The sequence below is a fragment of the Seriola aureovittata genome, chromosome 7 (genome assembly GCF_021018895.1).
Source record: "Seriola aureovittata isolate HTS-2021-v1 ecotype China chromosome 7, ASM2101889v1, whole genome shotgun sequence".
In the NCBI taxonomy this organism is placed as follows: domain Eukaryota; kingdom Metazoa; phylum Chordata; class Actinopteri; order Carangiformes; family Carangidae; genus Seriola; species Seriola aureovittata.
Window position 1 is genome coordinate 25650854 of NC_079370.1, and position 27572 is coordinate 25678425.

General features: G+C 39.6%; 2 protein-coding genes across 9 annotated transcripts; one reads left to right on the forward strand and one right to left on the reverse strand.

Moving 5' to 3' along the window:
• zdhhc3a (zinc finger DHHC-type palmitoyltransferase 3a) lies at positions 1-22355 on the forward strand. 8 transcript variants are annotated; one of them, XM_056380466.1, is made up of 8 exons: positions 11-73; positions 2082-2556; positions 2789-2913; positions 3768-3864; positions 4084-4165; positions 5887-5963; positions 7823-7953; positions 13964-14102. In XM_056380466.1, exons 2-7 carry the CDS (start codon positions 2215-2217, stop codon positions 7910-7912), a joined length of 813 nt encoding a protein of 270 aa, XP_056236441.1. In that variant the 5' UTR covers positions 11-73; positions 2082-2214; the 3' UTR covers positions 7913-7953; positions 13964-14102. The 8 variants fall into 8 exon arrangements, with proteins under 8 accessions (XP_056236434.1, XP_056236441.1, XP_056236440.1 ...); XM_056380465.1 differs by lacking the exon at positions 13964-14102 and adding an exon at positions 21527-21668 and having other exon boundaries at positions 18-73; XM_056380459.1 differs by lacking the exons at positions 5887-5963; positions 13964-14102 and adding an exon at positions 21527-22355 and having other exon boundaries at positions 1-73; positions 2145-2556.
• tmem42a (transmembrane protein 42a) lies at positions 22356-27485 on the reverse strand. Its single transcript, XM_056380468.1, has 3 exons — positions 27303-27485; positions 26445-26591; positions 22356-26357 (listed from the first exon to the last, which is right to left on the reverse strand). The coding sequence occupies exons 1-3, from the start codon at positions 27462-27464 to the stop codon at positions 26214-26216; spliced, it is 453 nt and encodes a 150-aa protein (XP_056236443.1). The 5' UTR covers positions 27465-27485; the 3' UTR covers positions 22356-26213.
• Positions 27486-27572: the final 87 nt, after the last annotated feature.

Genomic DNA, 27572 nt, shown 5'->3' on the forward strand with positions numbered 1-27572 from the left:
GGCGGGTGCAGTACATCGAGGGGGGCTACGGAGCAGTCGCAGCGAAAGCGGCCGAAGGATGCTCGTCTTTCAGGTGAGATTCTGCGGGAAATAATCATAATTAATCTCAATTGACGGTAGACACACGTTCCTGGGGTCTACCGCTTTACAGCTGAAGGGAAGGACATTGACAGGGATATGCAAACAGGTCAGTAAATGTTCACTCCGACACGTAAGCTAAGCAGCTATCGTAAGCTAAAATGGATAGACGTTAATGTGTGTTAGGTTTGAGTAGGTATATAGGCCTATAAACTACCCAACCGGGCATTAAAGCAGTCTAATGTGGGTTTTGCTGAATTTGACATTACTAGCATATTCTTATATAACCTGGCTAAAGATTACGCCGCTAGCTTGTTTGACTAGCAACGAAATAGAAACTTTTCACCCATTGGTACAGGGTGAGCTGGAGACCTTGCATGAAAAACCAAATCAGTATACGTACTTTTTTAAATCTGATAATAGTAATAATGTATTTGAGTCACATCACATATCACAGCTTGTTGCACAGAATTTTTAAGGTATGTGAAAGTACGGTTTTAAATACGTGTCACAAGGGTATGATGAGCACTCCAGGTCATCCTTCAGTGACCTCTCCATCTACTCAGTGATCTGTCATACAGCTCCAGTTAGTGTGGCACTGAGTCAGACTGCAGAGGCATGCAGCTCTGTCCATGTTTGACCTCTACAGTGACAAGAGCTTCGGCAGACCAACACACCTGCTCAGCTTTCACCTCTAGCTTCCTGTCATAAGATGTCTGTATTAGTATCCCCAGATGGCAAAGTACCCTTGATTGTTCTTACACTGAAATGTCTGACTGACAACTTACAACAATACAATGTCACTTCAGTATTGAAATGTGTTGTTGTTGCTGCATACTTTTGTACCCTTGTGGGCACACATGGTGTTGTGCACACTAGTTTATTATTCTTCACAATTTCACCCAATCCAGAAAAATTATGTGTGTGAAACTACAGGGCTGTATTCACAGTGTTATGAATGAATTGTATTGAGTGAGAGAGGAGACCTTCGCAGCAAACTGCACAAACTAGAAAGGGTGCCCGCTCTGACCCACATGGTGACATGGTGTCATTGATGTGATCATCCAAATGTAACATTTTTTTTTTTATTTTTCATTTTTTTGCAAGCGCCCATGCCGCCCCCGACAAGCTGCCCATGTTGCCCATATCTAAATCTGCCACTGGATGCATGGTTATATAATTGTGTTCAATGTGAGGAAGTGTCATTTGTAACACAGTCAGGTTTTACTGTAGAACAGGAAAGTTCAGTTTCAGTCAGCATTTCCTGTATCAGATGGTTTTGTCATCATTCACAAATGTGCTTTGTCATGTTCATCATCATTAGCACCTGCACAGGTGCAAAGCTCACAATTACTTGCAATTCTTTTCATTCAAGTTGTGCAAGTTGCAGGTTTTCAAGATTGCAAATGTACAAAGAGCTGTTGATAGTTTCTACTCATTGTTTTAATGAAATGAGTTTCATTAGTAAAATAATATGTAGGTCCACTGTGTAGACATATGAATATTTGCTTATTCAGCTTGGGCTTCGGCAAACTTGATGGAAAACTAGCAATCTGAACAGAGATTGTGGTTAGCATATTGTCAGTGGTTAGCACTGTTGCCTCACAGCAAGAGGGTTGAGACCCGGACCTGGGGCCTTTCTGTGTGGAGTTTGCATGTTCCCCCTGTGCCTGTGTGATAGACTGGGGACCTGTCCAGGGTGTACCCTGCCCTTGCTGAATGTCAGCTGGGATTGGCTCCAGCCCCCTGCGACCCTTTACAGATAAGCAGTACAGCTAATGCATGAATGAACAGAGAATTTTTTTTCTTAGAAGAATGACTCTAAAAGATTAACCGATATGCCCATCACAACTTTCCAAATCCCATCCTGATCTCATCAAATTATTTGTTAAACCAACTCTTAAAAAACAGAATGTATTCAGTTAAGAGTAAAAAAAAAAGTTAATTCTCAAAGCTAATCAAAGCCATATATTCACCCACAAATAAAATGGTTTTTCCTTCAGAAATTCTCTTGAGAACCAAACTATGGACTCTAACCTGCGACCCTCCTGCTCCTCTCCCCCCAGCATGCGGTGACTGAGGTGTAAAGGCGCAGTGTGTCCGGTGGCGGCAGCAGGCATCTAGCTTAGATGAAGGATGAAGAGCCCAGTGCACAGATGCAGGGATGTAGAGCACGCGCGTGGGCAGGCCGGGGATGGGGCAGGAATCAACTGCCTACAGACTGAACAACGCATCCCTATCTCCAAAGACGTTATCACTTCCTCCTCGGCCTCCGCCATGTGGTTCATCAGGGACGCCTGCGGCATCGTGTGTGCCATCATCACCTGGATGCTGGTGTTGTATGCTGAGTTTGTAGTGCTGTTTGTAATGCTGCTGCCCTCCAAGAATCTGACATACAGCATTGTGAATGGGACCCTGTTCAACATTCTAGCCTTCCTTGCTCTCGCCTCGCACCTCAGGGCCATGTGCACTGACCCTGTAAGTTGGGCTTTTTGGGGTCATTTATACACACACATTGAAATGAGGTGACAGGCTGTCTTACTTTAACCCTCAATGTCATGCAGAGAAGATTTTGGTCTTATCTTTAAATAGTGCTGAATAATGGACCTGAATTACAGTACATTTAGCCTCTGCCTATTTATTTCATTGTGATAATTGATGAGCTGGAAATGACTTAAGTCGTCTCCTGTTTTATGATTTTTCCTACCAGGGGGCAGTTCCAAAAGGGAATGCTACTAAGGAATACATAGAAAGCCTTCAGCTGAAACCAGGGCAGGTGGTATACAAATGTCCCAAGTGCTGCAGCATCAAGCCTGACCGAGCACACCACTGCAGGTAGGGCAAAAAGGATATGAAATTCTCACTGTGTACAGGTTGATGCTGTGTGTTTATGTGGGTAGTTTGCTCCTCATACATGCAAAACCTCAATGTCATTCTATTAATTCTGTCTCACTCACACACACATTTTTTTTGTCTTTATTCTATTAGATACCCAATGCAGTTATCTCTCGTTTTTCTCTCACGTGTTTGTTGTATCTTCTGTTATGTGTTTGCTCCAATCTATCTCATTATTGTTACATTTGTCTTCACTTGTTTTGTATCACTTAATGAAGTAAGAAAAAAAAGATAACACTGTCAGTAATGTAGTGACAAGTCTCACACTCATCTTTAATAATTAGCTAATCGTTTAAAAATCATCATCACTTTGCATTATATGAACAGCAGCGAAAAAGAAACTTCTGGATCTTACTTACAAATCTAATTAAAAGACCAAAGTAACAACGTGTTAGTCACAGAAGTGGTTGTATTCATTATGTAGCCCAACATTATTCAAACAGGAGTAAATGGTGCATGTTCAGTTCTGTTTTCAGATATGGATTAATACACATTTGGTGCTGTAGTATTTACAGCAGCAGGGTGGTGTATGTGGGAATGAGTCAAAATAAACTTTGTTTGTCATATTTAAAAACAATAATAATAATAAAAAAAACCCAATCCCATGCTTAAAGCTGCAGTGTTTTTGTAGAGAAAAAGGAAGACTATTATAATACATATTAGCTTCAGTTCATTTGTGAAATTGCTCCTCCCCAGAATGTGATGCCTTTCACTTTCTACTAGTGTTGTCCCTTGCTACGGTTGGTGCAGTATCCTTTTTTCCTTCACGTGTAACTTGCTTGTCTCTCTCACAGTGTTTGCAAACGCTGCATACGGAAGATGGACCACCACTGCCCCTGGGTCAATAACTGTGTTGGGGAGAACAATCAAAAGTACTTTGTGCTTTTCACAGTAAGTTCACTGCAACAATGAGTCTCTTATAATATATGCTGACCAAAACATAGCATTAGATTATAAACTGAAGAAGGCTGCCAAAGACCAAGTTTCGGCCTTTGACAGTAAGAAGTTGCCCTAACATGACCTCTCTGTTTGCAGTTGGTGTATGTGGTGAATTGTCCTTCATTGTGTCCTCTTTTTTCATTGTTTTTTTTTTTTTTTTTTTTAACCTAGATGTACATTGCACTCATCTCTCTTCACGCTCTCGTCATGGTGGTCTTCCATTTCCTCTACTGCTTTGAAGATGATTGGACAAGTGAGTGTTTTTTAAAGCTCCATAGCCCTCAATGTCCTTCACTCTTAAAAAGAGGGAGAGAAAAAAAAAGGCTGTTTTAAGATCTAAGAACTGACATTGCATTTCACTGTAACTTTCTCTGAATTTTTTTTTATTGTGGTGCAAATTAATATAATTAACATAAAACAATATATAAAGCTTTGATTTTGTTAAAACCAAGATTTCTCTCAGGAAACGTGTCTAAGAAAAGGTGATGGTAATAGTGGAAGCAACCATCCTTGGGGGTTGTAGACACTTTTTATTTGGAATTTTTACAGCTGTAAATTAAATGAACATAATTCAATATATCAGCGTTTCTGAAATTAAGCAAGGAATCATGAAATCTTTTCGTTGAATTAAATGTAATCTACATTTTTTTACTCATTCAGCAAATTAACAAATGTTGTTTTGTTTCTTTCTACATTGGAAATCAAATATTACTCAGAAAATTTGTTCTGACACTGTCGCACAGGTTCCCACAAATGTGTTGCACTTCGCAGGTTGGGTTTGCTTTCACCTTCTGTCGAGTTCATTCAAAGCCTGATCTTTAAGAGTAATTCTCCAGATTTCATTTGTCAAAGATATACTGAGGTTTTGTTCCCAGGCAGACTTAAAAAAGAAAATCAGAACCATCAGTTCACATCCGGCTCATAAAGTTAAGTGAGAGAGTAAGACAACTTTGACAATCATCACCTCCTGAAGTTCAGTATGTTGAGCATTGTTCCATTCAGCTTTGTCAGATACTTTGGATAGGTGCTGTGTCCATGCAGCCAGGGTCATTCATGCACTTACCTTGACATATCCACAATGTCTGGGATCAGCGTGGTTGTTGATAGCTCTCTACATATTTCTGAGCCTCCACCATAGAAACAAGCGCCTTTCGCTCACTGCTGGGATGTGCAGCCATGCTGGATATAGAGGGGATGGCTTAAGTCGTCTTAAAGGACAACAGTATATAATTGGCTTCTTCAAGGGATTTGTTGATAATAAGAATAGAAAATAATTGCATTGTTATACTGTTAATGTAGGAAAAGTAGATGAATAATTTAATCCTTTGACCCACCTAGCTTCTCTCCACAGCTATCAAAAATACAGTATTTACAGGTATGAATGAAATACTCACATTATTGCTGCACTCTAGTGTGCCCTCCCTGTACCACTAGTTTGACGGAACTGGGTTGCACAGCACACTAAAAACCTTCATAAGTTGCGTGTGGTTGACGCGCAACCAGACTGAGGCACTTACTTGGTCGGCAAGTAAGTTATATTTTCATTATTGTGTCGTGTGGCAATGTGCACTGATACTGGCAGGGTAAACATTTAAAGATCTTTGTGAACCTGTTTTGCTTGTTAATCCTGGTTGCTAATGTGCCAAACTTTATGTTACAGCTTTATTATAGACCACTGTCTTTGACTTCTTCTAGCAGCTTAGTTGTATTTCGATTTTGTTAAAACTGACATATATGTGTGTAATCGGAGGCACATCAGAGCAGTCTACAGAACTAACATTTAATTACAGTTAAAAAACTAGATGAAATTTTGGTTAAAGATGGAAACAAAGTCTACCACTCATAAAGCAGCAACCCCAGACTTTAATTCTTTTTCCATTGCAATTTCCTGTTGGACTCACTGCCTTTAATTACTCTCTACACATAAAAGGAAATTGTTTTTTTTACCTTTCTACATTTTTTGTACAATTTCAGGTTTCCCACCAACAATTAAATCAAATCCCAATGTGGTTGTCCTCAGATGTAAATATCCTGTATGCAGTGCTGGCCCTGTGAGTATAGAGAATGGCCGGCAGAGCACAGGCAATGTAGTTAATGAGCTCTACTAAATAACTAGCAGCATGTTGCACCAACTGATTGTGAATTTGAGAGTGAAGTCAACACTAACTGCTAAAGTTGTAACTAGTTATTTTGACGCTCAACTCCCCACTATAATTAGCTGCAACATCTCTACTTACAGTACAACATAACTAGGTTGAGTCTTATCAAAGAAACTTGCTTTTGCTGTACAATGTTGTCCTTTAATTTTTCTTAAATTTTATTTTATGAAGATGACTGTAACACATAATTAGTGTCAGGATTAATAACTTCATTAACATCCCCTCCATGTTGATGTAAGAATACTTAGTACACCAACGGGTTGATGTTTTTGTTAAAGACAATCATTTCAGTTCAATTCAATTTGTATCCTCCTAGGACCTGGCGTCCACATATGTGGACCTCACATTTTGGGTTCTCTAGACCACAATACTAACTTTTTCTCAACAAGGGCCTGGTGACCACATATGAGAATATTATACTGCCACTCAGTAATCGAAATTTAAAACTAATGTCCTCATATGTGGACATCATTTTTCTCAGGTCCCAATCAGAATAAATAGCAAAGAGAAATTAAAAATGCACGCCATGCAAGAGTTCGGGTCTTAGGAGGTTAAAGTGCCAAATTATAATATACATTATCTTAAGGCAAAAACATCAAGGGTAAGGTCAAGACCTACAAGACCATACATTATTATAGAGAGAATCAGCAACTCCCATTTTGAATGAATGCATCTTAATAACTTTATTTATACAGCACCTTTTAAAAACAGAGTTTGCAAGGCGCTTTGACAATTGAAGCAATAATAGCAAGAGGCTCAAAGGTAATATAAACAAAAGCAGGACAGAGATAAGGTAAAGTAAATTGATATAAAGTTGATTTTTGCTTTAGAAACGATTTAATATCAAATGAGCAGTTTGTATAAATCCGTCTATTACTTCAGCACCACGGACAGCGTCATGGTTTCATCAATACACAGAGGATGGCAGGTGAACAACAGTTTGTGCTGACGTCTGAATAAACTGGAAAAATCTGTCAAATTATCAGGTATCTTTAAAAAACATACTCAAAATCCATAAAACTACTAACGGTATAATTTATTATAAAGAAAATGACTGGCACATATTACAAAAACGTATAATTCTTCTTTCTCTCGCAGCAGACAGCTGGGCTGCGACGGTAGGAAGGTTCGACATAGAATCTAAGTCACTGCGTCACGCTATAGCTTCCCTTCAACCGTCGCTGCTTAAAGTCCCTAACAGTTCTGTTACGTAGTGTGGTGCATGCTTTAAAATTGATCGGTAAAATCTTAAAACCAGTTCTAAAACGGACAGTGAGCCAGTGAAGAGAAGTGAGGATTGGGGTGATGTGATGTCATCTGTTAAAACTTGTTAGAAGCTGCGCTGCTGCATTTTGAAAGAGTTGGAGGCAGGAGTGATTTATGGTTTATTCCAGAGAGAAGGGAAACGGTACATTTTTAAGTAATCTTAAAAATTAATGCTCAAGTTTATTCCAAATAAAAGATAACTTTCTCTTTTAAAATGGGTTTTTTGTTGAATAAGCATGAAAAATCAACAAAATGATAAATCGCCATATCCCAAACACTCTACCCATTCCATTAAATTGAAGCAACTTGACAGGTGACTAGTGGATGTACCTGTAGACTGAATTGCTTCAAAGCTTTGCACCCTTACTGCTGCTGATTGAACAGTAGAGTACTGTAGTTTCTTTGATTGTAGTGTAGCAGTTCCTCATATGATCCTTCTTCTTTGCCCTTTCACTTCTCTTCCTTCATGTCCCTCCATCCCCCAGAGTGCAGTTCCTTCTCCCCCCCAGCAACAGTCATCCTCCTTATACTCCTGTGCTTTGAGGGTCTCCTCTTCCTCATCTTCACCTCTGTGATGTTCGGCACCCAAGTCCACTCCATCTGTACCGACGAGACTGTAAGTGAACCATTTAGTGACCAACAATCCTCCTCCTATCCTTTTTAACTCACTACTTCCTTCTGCTCTTCAGATTTTCTCCCTGCTGCTTCCACCCTTTGCTTTTTAAACGTTAAACGTCTTTGACCTTCTACTTCTAATTCAAACTTTTACAGCTAAGTGATGCTTCTCCCTCTGCAGCCTGAGGTACAGTGCACTAAGAAAGTATTCAGATTAGGGATGAGCGATATGACTTCAAATCAATATGACTTCTTTTTGTTTGATGTTGTCTTCACTGAAGCCAAAATGTCCCCAAATGACAGACACAGCATTCTTTATAGGTAGAAGCTGCTTGGGTTGAGGCTCAGTGTTTGTGCTTGTGTCATCCATATCACCACTTTGACTGAACACAAGGCAGTATTTTTCACAATTTTCAGTATCAAGTTCACAAACACATTCATTTGGGAAAGTATTAATTGAATTAAGCAGCATGAGCAAGATGAAGTCAGTGAGAGGTTCTAAATGTTGTTTTGCCCAGCCCTAATTCAGACCAATTTTTTCACATTGTTATTTTGCAGCTTTATGCTAGAAAAAAATCCCTTATCAATCTGTACTCTATACAACATAATGAGAATGAAAACAGAATTGTAGATTTTTTTGCAAATTTATTAAAAAGAAAAAACTGAAATATCACATTGACATAAGTATTCAGACCGTTTGCAATGACACTTGAAATTTAGCTCAGGTGCGTCACAGTTCTCTTGATCATCAATTGATTGGAAATGATTTGGTAAGGGACACACCTGTCTATAGCTGACAATGCATATTAGAGCAAAAATCAAGCCAGGAGTTCAAAGGAACTGCTTGGAGAGCTCAGTGACAGGATTGGGGAAGGATACAAAGCTCTTCTGCTGCATTGAAAGTTCCCAAGAAGAACAGTGGTCTCCATCATTCTTAAATGGAAGAAGTTCAGAACAACCAGGAATCTAACTAGAGCTGGCCGCCTGGCTTAACAGAGCAATTGGGAGAGAGGGGCTTTGGTAACAGATGTGACCAAGAACCTGATGGTCACTCTGGCTGAACTCCAGAGATCCTGTTTGGAGATGGGAGAAACTTACTGAAGGACACCCAATTGTTCAGTCTTGGTTTCATCACAGTCTGAGAGTCCTTTAGTTGTTTTTTTGTCTCTGAGGAGAGGCTCCACCTGTCACTACCATAAAACCCACATTGGTGGAGAGCTGCAGTGATGGTCGTCCTTCTGGAAGTTTCTCCCATATCCACACAGGAGCTCAGAGTGACCATCAGGTTCTTGGTCTCCTCTCATTCTCTCTCCCAATTGCTCTGGTAAGCTGGGGCGGCCAGCTGCAGGAAGAGTCCTGGTTGTCCCAAACTGCTTCCATTTAAGAACTATGGAGGTCCTGTCTCTGAGCTCTGCAGCGGCTCCTTCCTCCTCATGGTTTCTGCTCTGATGATTGTCAGCTGTGAGACCTGATATAGACAGGTGTGTGTCTTTACACATCATGTCCAATCAGCTGAGTTTACCACAGGTGGACTCCAGTCAGGGTGTAGAAACATCTCAGAGATGATGCAGAGAAATGGAGGAACCTGAGCTAAATTTCAAGTGTCATAATAAAGTGTTCATTGGGTCTGAATACTTATGTCAGTGTGATATTTCAGTTATTCCTTAACAATACAATAGCAAAAAAAGAAAATTGTCATTATGGAGCATTGAGTGTAGATTGATGAGGAAATAATGAATTTCTTTGATTTTAGCACAAGGCTGCAACATAACAAAATGTGAGAGAAGTGAAGGGGTCTGAATACTTTCTGAATGCGCTGTTGTAAAAAGTACAAGTACCCTCAAGTCTTTATTATGACCATTAAGGTTGGTAACTTCAAATAGTGAGTGTCTCAGATGTAAATGTGTAGTTTCTGTGACTGTAGCATTCACAATGCTAATGGTACTACCAGTGTTTAAAGCAGGGCTCCAGACTGCGACCAGAATGATCACATATACTTATTTGAGTTCAAATTTCACATGGTCGTGTGCAAGTGCATGATGTTCATTAGGTAGAGAAAACTGATGAGGAGACTGCAGAGAGAGACCAACTGAGCCAGTGAAGAAGAAATAGATCTTTGTGCCACAATGGCTAATGCATTACCTTTGGTTGCAGTACGAGAGGAATGCTATGCTGTGTGTGTGTTGTACGCATTGTGGCCCTTCCACTTCCGGCAACTCTAGATTTGTTACTGGGTAAATACAGTTTATGTTTGAAACTTTGAAACTGCACAACAACAGTAAAAAATACTAAACCTGCAGGGACTAAAGCATCACCTGAAACACTGAGCCCCTCCCCACTTCTTGTCACTGGGTAGGAAAGAATGATCGCTCAACGGTGGAGAACAAACTGGTCATCAAGTTCAACACTCATACTGCAAACCCTTCACACTAAAATATGTGATTTTAATCATGGTAACAGTCTGTTTCATTTGGTCGCCTATGCACACGCGTCAGTGTTGTGGTTGCCTGCCAGAAACGCCAAAATTGACTTCCTTTTCTAAAACCGTAACATGTCAAACTAGCACTTAATATGCACTTTTGGTGCACTTCCTTATACAATCTCCTTGCACTTATTAAATAGATGTAGTACTTAATACTTACACCAAGGTTTCCTACTGCACTGAAGCGTAGTGATGTCCTTCACTTGTAAGTCGCTTTGGATAAAACGTCTCCCAAATGAGTAAATATAAAAATGTAAATCTAGTTTTAAGCTACATATACATTTTACACCTTAGTTGTTTTCAACTATATATTTTAACCAGATTAAGGATTTTAGTCATCGGATGTTCTTACGTCACCTGAGAAAAAAGCTGAGTAAATGTTAGTTAGCTCAGCTCCCAGCCACTGGAGACGTACTTTGTCCACTGAAGAGCGTCAGTGAATCACTGATTTTTGACGTGAAACAGCTTTATTCTGTCTTTTCTGCCGGTTTTAATCCCCTGGTCTGCTTGTTATGGAGAGGAGGACACCTCTGTGGATAATTCAGCTCCCTGTAATTGATTTATTTGTGGTGGCCCGCCACAATATCGACATTGACTGCCCCCTATTGATTTTCTTTTTCTTTTTCTTTTTTACTACTTCAAATGGGTAAAGCCTTATTTCATTGTTGAGCTTTGCACAGTGCATTGATTCACTCAGCCCCTCCTTGCGCCATTCTTGCTCTCTCTCTCTCACACACACAAACAAGTTGACCCATTTGTCAGACGGGCAGCCATCTACAGCACTGGGAGAAATCCCACTGCATGAGTAGCCCATCAAAAGTTTTTTCCCTCCCTCTCTGTCTCTTTACTATCTCTCTCTATATGCCTGTCATTCAGAGTGTGCAGAGCTTTCTAAGTGATGATTGGTGCATGAGACTTGGGTTAGCAACCTTTGCCAACACTGCAGAATGTCACCATGTCACATGATATTTAAACTTGCAGGGGAAGGGGATGGGGGGGTTACGTTACGTTACATCAGGTTATGTTGAGGCACGATACGGTACATTATGTTACCCTATTAGCAAGAGAGGAAGAGGAATGAACGAGTGTGTCCCGTTTTGCCGTTAATTTAAGCTGATTGACTTTGTATTTCTGAACCTTCAGTTTTAGTTCAGTATCATCATTGTGACGATTATAATAATAGAAAATGAAAATAGACATAAAAAAGACATTTTCTTGTTAATGTCTCCTTGTATCCCTTTATTGGGGAAGAACACATTTATTGCTCAGATCCAGGTCGCTCAGCAATATCGTTCACTTGCAGCCAAAAAAAAACAGCATGCCTGTTACTACTAACTCTGGGAATGCGCCACATTACATTTATTATTTAACATACATAATGGGACAGACTACTCCTCCCAAAACACAAGAACTTTTACTTCCTTTCTGCATGGATCATCATCTGGGGTGGATGATGAGTTTTAACCTGGGTCCTGTGAGCTTTACTCTTACTTCCAGGGTTTTCAGATTCAGCTAGAAACACCATAGTAAGTCAACTGCAGAAAGAGTTTGACCAACTCATTGAATTAGCAATCTAGCTACAGCTGATAAAACCTGCTGACAAAGGTTGTCATTGCAGTTGGTGCCAGCTAAAAAGTAAGAAGCATTTGTCTCCTTTTCTTTTTAAATTAAGGATCTACTGTTTCAAAAATGATGAGTTTTGAGTGGCATATATTTCATTGATGTCACTGTAAATTGAATTTGTACTACACTGGATTTCAAAGCTTGACAGGCATAGCAACAGTAACTAATATCCATTTTATACAGGACACAGACACAATGCAGGTCCACTGAATGTACGTTCATTGTGTTTTGGATTTGGACTTATTTGGACTTCATGTGAGACCACAAATGACACTCTCTGGCTGTCACCGTTAGCAGAGACTCCAGTCTGCAGTGTAGCTCAAAAAACAGAGAAATACATTGAATAATAATTACATTGAATAAGATACAAATAAAATTAAATGTAAGTTTTACCTCTTTAGATCTTTTCATATAAGCGCCCCCTCCCCTTCTTGCCCAGATGTTTGAGTTAGTTAAATTATGTTATCCCATTCCTATTAGACATGCAATGTTACCAAAACCATACAGGATCTGACAACTGACTACTGCTTAATGTAAAGCAAAACGTGCAGCCAAAGGGTGTAACACATCGAACTTGATGCAGCATCTGCGGGGTCACCACCTGCTTTACACGCCCAAGTAATAGTAATACTAACAAGTTAAATTACATTAGTGTCAAGTTACTCAATGAAACACTGAGTTGGTAAGAATTAAATTTGAACGTTGAATTAGATATTTAACGTAACATTATGTTGCTCCCTCCCGTCTGACGGGTATGGTAGGTAAATATATCCAATCCTAGGAGTTTGTAAATTCCAGCACTGTGCTGTGGGTTTTAATGCATTGTTTTTCACTTATTAATAACACTGCATAAGAGATGTTCTCAATTTCTTTATTTAGAAAAAGAACACACAAACTGAAAATACTAAATAATGTTGTGATATATTTGCAGACAGAGATCCTGCAGCCTTTGACTCCATTTGTTTTAAAAAGGAAATACTGACATAGATGATTACAGAGGGATTAATTCCAAAGGGAGAGAGAGACTTTTTTAATCTTTATTTATTATTTTTACTGTATTATTTGGTTCCTGTATTATTTTTTGTTTCAAAAGGCAGTAATATATAACACATTAAAATCTCTAAAGAAGGCCCATGTGATATAATACATTAGTAGTGTTAATGCATAATAATCATGAAAGTGTGATTATTCCTCAGGCTATATTCATACCATCAAAATCTATAATCGTTGCATCCCTAGTCTGAGCTGCTGGAGGCAGTCTGATGCCATTCTAGTCTGTATGGTGTGTGTGTGTCTGGGTGTTTGTGTGTGTGTGTCTACTGGGTCCATGAGCCACTCAGGACCCCTGCTCTTTCCCCCCTCTGATATATTTATGCGCTGTGTGTATTTTTGCTGGAGCGGCTTGTGTTTCTGAAGTCTAAAAATCATTTGTGACTGTAAATAAATGCTTGTAAATATTGAAAGTTGACAAAAATGTATTTTCATTGATACTGTATATTATCTCAACACATACTCGGCAGTTCTCTGAGAGAGAGAGAGAGAGAGAGAGAGAGAGAGAGAGAGAGAGAGAGAGAGAGAGAGAGAGAGAGAGAGAGAGAGAGAGAGAGAGAGAGAGAGAGAGAGAGAGAGAGAGAGAGAGAGACTAATGAAAGTGGGAGGGCTTTGACATATTGAGACTGTACAACACCCAGAGGGAAAGTCAACAGAACTCAAGCAGCTGTATTAGTAATCACACAAAGGCTGAATTACTGGGTTTGTGGCCCAGTTGATTTTCCAAAAAGTTTTATTTATTTATTATTGACATGTAGTTCTTGAAAGAAATTGATATTTTCTTAATCTGGTTTGTGATTACTGACTGCGTCACAGACGCAACACCGACTGAAGTTTGGTTATCTCTCGTTTTCAGGGTATAGAGCAGTTGAAAAAGGAAGAGAGAAGATGGGCTAAAAAAACTAAGTGGATGAACATGAGGGCGGTATTTGGACACCCTTTCTCCTTATTGTGGTTTAGTCCCTTCTCCACCCCTGACCATGGGAAGGCTGAGACATACCAGTATGTGGTGTAAGAGCTCAGCACAGGGAACGAGGCAGCCGGGTCAAAACCAAAGTGCGAGGCCCAGCCCAGCCCAGCTGAGCAGAGCTATGGCGTTCTGTTGCTCCCAATGCTGAACATGAACTCTATCTCCCACTCTAGCCATGGACAGCTTTTCATCTGCTTTTTGTGTTGCCAAACTAAGTGCGCTCTGCGTCATTTTTGTGTTGCCTTGAGTGAGTCAAGTTGCTGAGAAAAAGAAACACTTTGAGTTTGTGAATCCTGTTTGCAAACACTGTGACGAGTCTGTTTTGTTTTTTTCTGATATACTTCTCTTTCTGTTGTATCCGAAGCCTTCTTTTTTTACTTACTGTCTTTTCTTGCTTTCCCTTCAAGGGTTATTTCAACTAAATTACAAAAAGAAATCATATTTTATCACCTTTCCCCTGGTAGTGTGTGGTCATGCAGTAGTTAACAGTTCATTCAGAAAGTTTTCAGACCACTTAATTTTTCCCTCATCAATCTTAACTCAATACCTCATACTGACAAAATGAAAACAGAATTTTAGATAATTTTGCAAATTTATTAAAAAGGAAAAACTGATTCAGTATTCAGACCTCCCATTTCTCTGGATCATCTCTGAGATGTTTCTACACCTTGATTGGAGTCCACATGTGGTAAACTCAGCTGATTGGACATTACACATCTGTCTATATCAGGTCTCACAGCTGACAATGCCGCTCAGAGCAGAAACCATGAGGAGGGAAGATCCTGTGTGGAGATGGAGAAACTTCCAGAAGGACGACCATCACTGCAGCAGTCCACCAATCTGGGCTTTATGGTTGTTCCATTTAAGAATGATGGAGGCCACTGTGATCTTGTGAACCTTCAATGCAGTACATCTTTTTGTAGCCTTCCCCTATATCTGAGCCTCGACACAATCATGTGTCTGAGCTCTGCTGGCAGTTTCTTAAACCTCATGGCTTTGTTTTTGCTCTGATCTGCATTGTCAGCTGTGAGACTTTGTATAGACAGTTGTGTGCCTTTCAAAGTCACGTCCAATCAGAGAAACGGGTGTCAAAGCAAAGGGTCTGAATACTTATGTCAATGTGATATTTCAGTTATTCCTACTTAATTCATTTGCAAAAGCTTCTAAAATTCAGTTTTCACTTTGTCATTATGGGGTATCCAGTGTAGACTGATTAGGGAAAAAAAATTATTTTTATTTTAGCACAATGGAAAATAATGGAATTTCCCTTTTAGGGCTGCAATTTATGATTATTTTCGTTGTAGATTAATCTCCCAATCTTTTTTGTTTTTTCTTTTTACTTCCATGGAAGACTAAAAAAGCATCAAATAATATCCAGTAACCAGGGCATTGTTTCTGGAAATAGAAGTTGCTGTTAAATTTTTCAGATGTCATTTTTCAAAGCTCCGAAGCACCACAAACAAGATACAACTAGAGGTAAGTAGTAAAATGTGTTTTTGTAATTTGGGTGATTTGACCTTTAAATCTTCTTGCCAGAAGTGTTTCAAACATGGACGATATAAACCTTTTAAATTGGTCCTATCTAGAATGAAAATAAGGATTGGTTAGGGTTAGATTCAGAGTACTAGTCTCTACAATCAGAGACCTTGTGGGAGCCATTCTGTAAAAGGCCGATCCTTTTAAAAGCTACCAAATACATCACATAAAGGAACAGTTTGCATATTATTGTGGATATTGTGGATTTTTGGTTGATTATCATTGTGAAAATATCTTAAATACACCCAGTTTGGCAAAAAAGTTACTTTTCTGCTAAAAGTCAAGTCCTGGCTTGTTTCACCCCTTCTTCCAATAAGGGATGCACCAATCCCACTTTTTCTCTCCTGATAGCAATTCTGATTCTCAACTCAAAGTATCTGCCGATACAGATTCCCAATTAAAATCAGTGATTTTACACCAGAGTTGACACCCCACTGTGACTGAATGAATAGGTCATAGGTGACTAACATCCCTGATTCTGATGTTGTGCATCAGATTGATGCATCATTACTTAGAATACCCAGTGTTTATTGTAAATTTGTAAATACTGAGATATGACCCTACCAACCCTCACATTCCAGGCTCTGAAGTATCACTCAAAGAAAACTACTTACAAGTCCAAACTGTTGTTGGAGGGGAGAGATTTCTTTTTCTGTAATTTTTGGGGCAAAACAAGCCAGGAGGTTTGTTTGTTCCATCAAACAGACTCAAATTGTCAGCTTGCTTTGGTCTTGGCAAGTTTTGCTGAATCATTCTTATAGTGCTCATTGAGAAAATGAAATGGTTTCAGTCAGTACAAATGTAAACTTCAACAAGGTTGTTAGGATGTTGTTGACAGGCTGTCAGCAACTATATTTTAACATAGAGGGCATTCAGGGAGTAGTCAGACTTTTTCACATTTTGTTATGTTGTAACTTCAAGATGAAATCATTTAAATCTTTCCCTCATCACTCTACACACAATACCCCATAAAGACAAACAGGGATAAACATAAATATTCTTAAGCACTGGCCGAGTGGGCCACCAGGCCCCTAAATTTGGTGGCCAAATTTAATTTTTGATGACCAAATGTAAACTTGTAAACTCTGTGTGAACTGTGAACTCTCTCACAGTAGGGCTAGGGTTTTCGCCAAGCGGCAACCTTTGGGGCTGAAAGATGAAGCCAACATGGAAGTAAATTACCAAAAATTGCAGTTCTCCGAGTGGCCGCTCAGGTCGCTCCAAAAGCGAGTCAGTCCCCATAGACTCCCATGTTAAAATGCCCAACTTTACAACAGAATTAAACATGTTTACAGCCTGGTACAAAAACAGTTTTGGTCACTTTCTCTTTCTCTAATTTCCTCCATGATAAGTGTACACATTTTTATATAATTCACTCGTTTAAATTTTAAGTTTAAGTTCTGCATGATTGACAACATGCTGCTTTGAGTGACGGTTGAACTTATGCTTGCCACAAGTCGGCATGTACCAAAGTCTCTGCACCACATACGCCCCATCCTCTTTGCCCCTTTTTGGGTTCGGCGGAGTCGGGTACTGGCAAGATGGCGACGACAGAATGCCCCACTCTGTGCTTCAAAACCCGCTCTGCAGAAACCTATGGGTGACGTCATGGAGACTACGTCTATCTTTATTTACAGTATATGGTTTCCGTACATCCCACAAATATCCCTCTGCCTCGCACACACTCCTTCCCTCCATCCTGGAAAATCAGTGCATGGGCCCCATACGTGAACAGTTGGTGCTGTGCTAGTACTTTTCTTGGTTCTTTGTCCAGTCGCAAGAGTTGAAAACCTGGTCAGCTACAAGCAAGTCTTAATGAAAATGTCCAACGGCAGTCTGAGGAATGTCTCCATGCTCTGAAGAACTTTCTCTTGTATTCAGCCTTACGTCCTCACGGCTAACCAGTTACACCCCCTGGAAAACTCCCCCCTGAGACTCTTTGGAAAATGCATCGGGGTGTGGGCCTTACACCTCTTCTTCCATTCACTCCTGACTCTTTGCTGCCATTTCGTTTTTTCATAGTCCAAATTTTGTGTTTCAGGTTGTTCTGTAATGGCGTGAGCAGTTTGAGTAGGATAGTAAACCCATACTTCAGTAGTTCCAACATATCGGTATCTACTAGCTTGCCCTCGAGGAGCACAGGACTCGTGCAGTACTGTTGTGCTAACAGTGACTGTTGTTAATTATTAATCAGAGTTCCATATTTTGAGACTATATCAATATTGGCTGTCCTTCCCTGCATAGGGTGGTGGCTTGAGGATAACTCAATTATTCATTTAGGTTATTGTTAAATATTTAGTTGACTTCTGATAATAATTGATAAGCTGAGGTCTTCGGTCTTGAGCGCTCTGGACCAGGTTTTCATTTGTATTTTGCTCCATTCAGCTTTCCCTCAACCCTGACCAGACTCCTTGTCCCTGCTGCTGAAACCCCCCAATCTTGTTTCTCTCAGTCTCAGAGTCCTTAAGCTGCTTTTTAGCAAAGTGACTTTCATGTGTCTTTTACTGAGGAGAGGCTTCTGTCTGGCCATAAAGCCCAGATCAGTGGAGAGCTGCAGTCATGGTTGTCCCTCTCGAAGTTTCACCCATTTCAACACAGGATCTCTGGAGGTCGGACTATCGGGTTCCGTTCTCCATGATTGGTCAGTTTGGCCAGGTGGCCGGCTCTTGGAACAGTCCTGGTTGTTCCAAAGTTCTTCCATTTACAATGATGGAGGCTACTGTGCTCTTAGGAACTGCAACGCAGCAGAAGGTTTTTTTTGTAGCCTTCCCCAGACCTGAGCCTCGACAAAGTCCTATCTCTGGGCTCTGCATCAGTTCCTCAACCTCATGGTTTCTGCTCTGATCTGCATTGTCAGCTGTGAGACCTCATATTTACAGGTCTATGTCTTTCCACTCCAGACAATTGAATTTGGATTGGATGTGATTGTGACTCCAATTAAAGTGTAGAAACATCCTCAATGAAGATCAAGAGAAATGGGAGGCACCTGAGCTGAATTTGTGTCATAGTGACGGGTCTAAATACTTATGTCAGTGTGATACTTGAGTTTTTCCTTTTTTTGTATCACTTATCTTCATTGATTCTTAACATTGTACATCACGTTTCTAGAGTGGTTTGGATATCTTTCAGGGTTTTCCTTGAAACAACTTTTCCCTCCTTCCCTCCCTCCCAACCCCTCGCCAATGAACTGACAGCCATCAGCTTTTATTACGACAAGATTATTGGTTTACAAAATGATAATACATTACATATAAACATATATCAGCTTGTATATGTGAGTAATTACATACCTGTTAATCAAAATAAATAAATAGAATTTTTTTTTATAAAAATTGAAAATCATAGTCTTATTAAATTAAAATTTAAGGAATTAGGTAGCAATGAATCCCATATTTTATGAAAAATGACTTTTTTGTTTGATCATGTATGTGAACCTTTCAATTGGTATGCAAGAAGAAAGTTCATTGATCCAAAGACTGCAAAAATGGTCCACACTTTTCCAATGTATTGCAATAAGAAGTTTCACTTGTAATAGGCAGAGATTTACCAACTTACTTCCATGAGTTCTTATGGACAATGCTTTTGGAATAAGTCCAAGAATACAAATCTCTGGGAGTACAGGGGTCTTTGTGTGGATTTTGTTGGAAATTGTGTTACTTATTATAAATATGTTAAATATTTTAATTATTTCTTTCCAAAAATTCTGTGTATATGTGACCCTCCACATGCAGTGGAATAGATAATATTCAGAGTTTTTCCTTTTTAATAAATTTGCAAAAATGTCTAAGATTCTGTTATCAGTTTGTCATTATGGGGTATTGCGTTAAGATTGATGAGGGAAAAAACAAATTTAAACGATTTTAGCTCAAGGCCGCAAAATAAAATGTGAAAAATGTGAAGGGGTCTGAACACTTTCTGTCTGAACACTGTGTTTTTGTGGAAAGGTTCGGCCTCCCGCAGTAACACCAACGCTCCCTCCGTCTGTGTGCATGATCAGTTGCCAGTGAAACAGGTCTTGTGCTCCGAGCACATGTGGTGTTTTGATGTTGTGAGCGTGCGACAAATTTAATGAACGATGAACTGCTCAAAGAAGGACTCTGACTCGAAAACTGTCTCTGCTGGAGAAAACATCTTAAATCCCATGTGGAGTTAAAGGGCAGCGCTGTATAAAATGTATTTCTCCTGCATACAGGCAGCAGCTGGGTATTAGCTGGACTGTATTTCTGAACTCTTCCAGATTCTTCCAGAACTCTTTGAGGCATTTAACAAAGTATTAACTCAACTTTCACCATAACCACTTACAAAATACACACATTGTATTTATCATTTAAGAGTTTCTCCTGTGTGAACTGCTCTCTGTTCTGCAGTGTGCATTTTATTCTTCTATTCTTTGTTTACATGATATTGTATGTATCCTTCTTGGTATGTGAATGCATGGTACAGATGAAGGCTAGTTTAGTAATGTATGTGAAACACTGCTGGTATGACTGTGCAGAGTGAAGGTGGAGATGATTTGTTTTGTTTTTTTACAGAAGTCTTTCTAAATATTCTGAAGATATTTCAGCAGAGAATAAATACTTCTCAGTTGCAATGCAAAACCTGTGTTTGCTTGCTTTATTTGGATGGAGTCATTTTACTTTGAGTGTGGAGCAATTACTATGGCGAAAAGTCAAATGTTCAGATAATTGGAAAAATGTTTCTACTTTCCCTGCATACAGTCCTTTTCTGATTTATCTCTCATGCCCTGCATTGTTAAATTTTCCCTCTGTCCTTGTCTTCCATTCTACTCCCACTATACTGTGTGTAATCTGGTTCTTTCCCATGCAATGTTCTCTCCACACTCATGCATTTGCTTTGGTTGAACTCACTCTGCCAAAAGCTTTCTGAAGCAGACAGCCTTTTATAACCTTGACAGAGGTAAGCTTGCAAACAGAGGTCACATTAGCCGTCCCATCGAGCTTAACACATCCCAAAGCATGCTGATCTCAATCAGAAGGCCAACGTGCACTGTCTTTTCTTTTTTTTTTTTTGCTGTTTCAGATTCAACCAAACTTTATGAATGAATGAGTGAGCTCTGTGATGCATGCACTGTTTGTGAACATTTGAAAATCTTTTCCTCTTCCTCAGGTGTTTGTTATTTATTTTCAAAGCGCATGTGAGTAATTTCGTGCAGTGTGTTATTCAATCTTGGGCGTGTTTCTGAGACAAAAGAAGTGAATCAGAGCTGATACCATGCTTGGTAATACAATACTCACATGTCTTATGTACAATGAAAGAGGTATTAGTCACTGTACAAAACAAAGGCAGTAAAACCTTCTAGGGCAAGGATGAAGATAACCATTTAATTTGTCCAACTCAGTCTGCTGAAGATTCATATTAGCTTCAGTTTATATTATAGATCCCTTCACCTCCATCTAGTTCCATAGACCTGTTCTGTATGAAAAGCTCACTGAGATAACTTCTGTTATGACTCAGCACTACATGAATAAAATTGTCTTCATTTTGTACCTTTAACTGTTCATGTTTAGTGTCAGTTAGAAAATGCTGCTGGCGTTACAGAGTGAGGACTTTATATTGATTAGATTTTCACTAGGAAGCTTCTTAGCCAACATGGACAGAGGGAATGATTACAGCAACAAATAAGTCTTTCAACATACATAAAGCAAGTGAGTATTCAGTATAAAATCTGTACCTAGTATTTAATTTAAATCTCAAGGGTGTTTTTTTTAGTCAGGGTAGTTTTACTTGTGTCTGAGAAACTAGCCCAAAAAGCTAAACCATAGTAATGCAGTTTTTAGCACTGTCATCACCTGTGTGTCATAGTTGTGACTGATAGCTGCATGTAGATGATTCACATTCGGTCCTTTTGGGCTCGGCTCATTTCACCTCAGAACTTCACTGTGTCTTCTCCAGGGAATCGAGCGTCTGAAGGGAGAGACGGGGAAGTGGGGGAAGGTGCCATGTTGGGAGGCGGTGCAGACGGCGTTTGGAGGCCCGTTCTCTCTGTCCTGGTGCAGCCCCTTCACAGGGCTGAGCTGCAAGAACAGCCCCCCCGAGCACGTCACCATTCCACAGGGGGAGATCATTGAGGAGGACGTCATAGAGATACCACTCAACTAGCTCTGCTGTGTGACAGAGCTTCTACGCAAGCACATTTAATCCCTTTGGAATGTGTGGACAAGAGACATTTCCAAGTTTTTCTACGTAGCAAGAAAACACTTGGACTTGGAATTTATATTTATATATTTTATTTTTTATCTCAAAGACTTCTTATCTACATGAACATATCACATTCGACACGTCCACTTCTCTCCCAGCGGATTGCAGCCATTTGCAAGGTATACAAGGGAAGCAAACTTCTTGTGAATACATTTACCAAACCTCAGTATCTTGTCCCTTTATAAATGCACTGTCATTGCACACACTGTAAAGAGAATCTAACACTTTGTGGAAATGATCTTTTAATGCTTCACTCACGCTGCCACACCTGCAGTATTTCCCTGAAATCTTTAATATATATAATCAAACTATGTGGTAAAGTAAAGGAGCGGGAAGGATTCAGAGCTCAAGGAGGATGATTGACTTGAAAGCGTCTCAGGAGAACTTCACTAACACAGTAGCACTACTCCGCTGCCTTTCTCTGAGGATTTGAATTCACCTTGTGCCTTATCAGTCTTTTATGAACAAATACTTAAGCATGACACACTTTGTTATTGTTCAATGACCCATCTTCATTCTGTGATCTGTGTCTGGAGTCTTTATTACTCGTGAAAGAAACAGATGGTGACTGACTTCATGTGGATGAGGTTGCTGTGTGATTGGGCGAGCTAGAAAACGGCTGCTAGAAAAGGGCTTTTAACTGTAAATGGGTGCTGGATATCATGGGGCCACTCAAGTTTTATCATGTTTACATTATTTCAACAAACTGTGTTATATCACTGTGTGGGTTTCATTTTTAACTTCTAAAATAAATTGTCAGTTGACATGGAAATCTGTATATTACAAATAGTACCATCTGTAAGAGTTTGGCTGTTGTAACAATCATCAAAGAAACAGAATTGATTGAATTTTTACAAACTCAGCTGCAGTTTTACACCTTATAAGGAATTTACAGTAAAATCCAAAAAGTGAGAAGGATCAAGCACGACTTTATTCACACAGCACATTTCATTCCAGGTGGAAGCACAATGTGCTGCACAAAGCCTGAGTTATCAAGGACGTTGCAACAACAAAAACTATGTGGATAGTGTGAAGAAAAAACATTAGACACATAACATAAATGATGCGAATGAACTAAAAACCAGAAAAATAAAATAATTAAAACCAACAACCGATCAGTAGGTGTCAAGGTGTGTAAAATAAAACTATAGAAAATAAAATGTGATTAAAATTGATAAAAAGTCCAATGAAAATAAGACATAAAACCAATAAAAGGAATAAAATTAAATAAAATGGTTAATTAAAAAAAAGGCTGCCCTGAATTGCTGATTTTAGACAGATTGTGATAATAATAATAATAAATAATAATCAATCTTTATTTATAGAAACCCACATTTCAAAGTGTTTTACACAAGGCAGCAAAATAAATCATGCAGGTCGATTGAGGCAACATTTAAAACAAGCAATCAGAAATACAATTAAAGTGTCTTAGTGCAAATAAACCAAAAGAAGTGTCACCAGCAAGAGATCTGTAAAAATTAATACAACCAAAAATAAAAAGTTGTCAATAAAAAAAAAAAAAAAATAAAAATAAAAATAAAAATCAGGAAAAGCTCTATGATAAAAGTCTGTTTCAGAAGAGATTTAAAGAGGTCAGCGATCCTGCTGAGCTGATTTCCTCAGGCAGCTCGTTCCAGAGTCTCGGGCTCTGACTGTGAAACTCTGTCACCTCTAGTTTTTAGCTTAGCTACGTGTGACATTCATGGCTGCCAAGAGTAAAACAACTTACTTACATACTTTATACTGGTGCATAAAAAGTATTCTGCTACCCATATGTTCTTCAAGGGTCTTTTTAATACAGCAAACAGAATTCCTCAACTCAAAAGAATAATTTGTGATTCTGGGGAATTTGGGGACTACTCATGTCCGTACTGGAGATGCTCTTAACAATTTATTTCCCTGTCAATTAAATGTCAATTTAAATTTAGACTATTTGATTAGTCTAACAAAGATTATCGCCTTGTGGTTATTTCCTCCGCCAACCAGCCAAGCTGCAGGAAATACGGTCACAGTGCTACAGCATTGAATAATGACCAGAAGTGTTTTTGCAGAACATTATGATGTCAGAGTGAAGTTGACCTTTGACCATTTGGATACAAAATGTCATCACTTCATGTTATCCTTAAGGACATTTGAAACTGTGTCATAATTAGTGAATGAATTTGTGAGTTGTGGCCAAAAACCTGTTTTGTGAGGTCACAGTGTGACCTAAGTCATGAATTTCCCTTTGGGCATTCCTTATATATTACATGAACATTAGATCAACGTGATGTTGAACTTTGACTATCAAAATGTAATCAGTTCATCCTTGGGCCCGAGTGAATCCTTGTGCCAAATTTGAAGATGTTCCATAAAGGTGTTACTGAGATATTGTGTCCACGAGGATGGGATGGACAGACAACCCGAAAACAATGTCTCCAGCTCTGACTGTTGCTGAAGCGGAGGAATAAAAACAGGAGAACACCCAGGAAAAGAGTTCATATTAAGTCCTGTTATCTCTTCAGACCTAGCGGTATCACAGTGTCAGGTAAACATCGTCACATTGGTTGGCCGAGTGTGGCCAACGGTAGCAGTGCTAACACCAGCAGCCTTCTTTCATTGCAGGTTAACGTCCACATACCTGTGCTGAATGTGGTTACGCATGGCTCAGGTCCAGTTATACACCAGTTTATTCTGACACGGACACATACAGCCTCATTTTCATTCTATACATCAAATTACTTCCAAACTGTGCTGGTTTCCAGGGAGAAGAGCGCTGCCATCTGTTGCAGCTGCAGCTCCATGCTAGTGGTGGGTGGCTGTGTAACATCTTAGACACAACAGTTAACCAGAGTTGTACATTAATAAAATACTAGTAATTAGTTTAAACTTTTAAAACAAGTTTCCTTTTACCTTTGGACTGAGTCAAGCTAGCTGTTTGCCCATGCTTCCATTTTTATGCTAAGCCACCTGTTTGTTGTAGCCTTACATTCACCAGACACTGTGGCATCAATCTTCTCATCTAGTTCCTGACAAATAAGCAAATAAGAGCATTTCCTAAAATGTTGAACTACTTCTTTAATTCAATGAGATGGTCCATATGTACATTAAATCATAAGTCTACTTGTTACAAATATTAGTGCAGTGTTTCTGTGATTCCTGTTTCTGATTCCTGGGTGAGCGTTGGCGTGAACATACAAAAACAGTTGCAAAAAGTAGTTCCCAAGCAAGTGAGCATTAAGCAGGGTACATTATGTACAAGACAGTAACAGGATGTCTTTACTTGGTGATTTGGATCATGATTGTCTTCACTGCTGGCTCTGTCACAGCCAGATGGTCTGCACTACCTGACCTGAGTGTTCCTGACAGAACAGCAGCAATGTTTTCAGTCTTCTCTTACTGAGAGAAAGGAGGCTGGCAAATTTTGGTTCAATGCAAGTATCAATAATAATCAATAACCTTTGGGTTTATCATTAAATATTTGCAGTAAACCTATGTGTATAGAGCTTTCCGTTTTCCATATCTGATTATTTTGGTGTGCAGTCTACTCAGCACTTCACACTGCAAACTCAATGGTCGCGTGTAAATGCTTGTGAAGTTTTGAGAAATGTGTATTAAAAAACTGTAAACTATCTTATCTTTACTCATGTAACTAAAGAGAAAAGTTATTTTACACATTGAATTATGGTTCAAAAATTAATTAAATTTCGGACTGAAGGAGGCATAATTGTACTGACCCCAAACAAAACCTGACAATCTCAGTGACCAACTCACCTCTAAGGCCCGGTTCAGACCTGTTCAGACCTGTATTAACATCTGTCTCAAGTGATCCGACCACAAGTGGACAGCTCTAAGTTCAGGTGTGAACACACCCAAGACACATTGAGGACACATTTGAGATCCCATCACTCAGACCACATTCAGTGGTGGTCTGGACCACATGTGGCCACATTCTTTTAGGAATGTGAACGCAGATGCGTCCCGGGTCACATTGAAGGACCGACTACTCTACTGACGTCCTCTGACACAGTCTGATTAGTCCCAACACAGTTTATAATTAACCCAAAATATTTTTGGGTTCTGAACATGGCCTACAGATTACCGACACTCTCAGTGAAAAAAACAATAAAGAAAATGCTCCACAACAACAGGGGCATATTAGTCTGTATGTCAGAGGTGTGTCTGGGACTGATGCTACTGAATGCTCTCTGTGTCAGCTCTGTGCAACATATCCCACTGTTTTGGCATTAAGACACTGAGTTACCTCTTTTTAAAAGCATCATTTCCACTTCCAAGTGCCTGAGGATTCCCATGATGTGTCTCTGAGGGAGTCTTGCCACAGTTTGTTGTGACCATGACTGAAGAGCAGAGGCTGCACACTTGCGGCGACCCACTTTACTCATTACTTGTCCTTTTTGCCTTCGTCTTGTGGGAGGGCCTGAGGTGTGGATCCATGAAGCACCAGCAGTCCACACAGGGTGAGACAGATGCCCACCCACCACAGAGCTGCATGGGTCTCTCCAAAAATCACCCTCCCAAGGACGGCCTGGACGCACAAACACAGGAGGCAACATGAATCTCAATGCTGTCGCTGAAACTTTTTGAGCACCATTGGAGATTTCAGAGAGCTTACTGAGCAGATGAAGTTAGATGCAGTGGTAGTGACTGTGGCTCTGGCTGAAGAGGAGCTTTGTTGGAGAGCCTTGGAGAAGAAGGTCCACATGACAGCATTACAGGTGAACAGCAGGCCTACACACAGCAGCCGCAGGGGGATGTGGAGCTGGAAACACATGTACAGGTGAAAGGGGAAAGCAGCAGTCAGTCACAGATGGATGACAAATTAAAGGAAAATCTCTTATATGAGTTCAGGTGGGTTAAGATGTGGTTTGGGATTTTTCCTTTATATTGTCACTATTATATGTGTTGTATGTATGTTTATTTTTACTTTGTAACTAGCATAATGTCATGATAAAAATAAATGCCATTCATGAGGAAAACACACTTTTCCTGCAATGACATATCAAAATAGCTGCTGTGAACAAGTCTAAGTTCTGTCAATTTATTTGTTCCATAATATCTACAGATTTTTTTTATTTCAACACAACTGAAATGGAGTGTAATAACAATTCATTTAAAAAATTTTCCTAATAAGACATAGGCTTTCACAAAAGACTGCATTATGCATCATGAGTGCATCACAGTGCATAGTGTGTTTTAGTGAGTGAAAATGTGTTTATGGTTTATGTGATTGACTCAATAAAAATTCACAATCTGTCATTTACTTCATAGCTATGCCCTGGTCTTAATCCCATCGTACTTTTGGATACAGTCATATTTATTTCAGTTTTTCCACAGTACTGAACTAACACAAAATGAGCTCCATTGTACGTGAACACGGGCCCTATGCGTAACCATGGAAACTATCCCATATATAACTGAAAGGGATATCTCCAAACTTCTCCATTAATAAAGCACAAACACTCCGTCTCACCCAGTCACAGTGTGTGGCTCCACCGTACGTTTCAGTCCAGCTTCCCAGTGTGGACTCACACATCTCTCTGAGGTAGTCTGCACCGAGGGACAGCTTTGCAGAGAAAGAGGCGAGCGCACTCAAAACCCCCGCCAACAACGCGTGAAAAGACCCCGGCAACATACTTGAGGATGGGGAAACTACAACCAGAGACCGTCCACTTCCGTATAATGCCGTTGTACCAAACTTGGCTGCAATTCACCGAGAGGGCGCTCGCAAGATAGTCCTCAA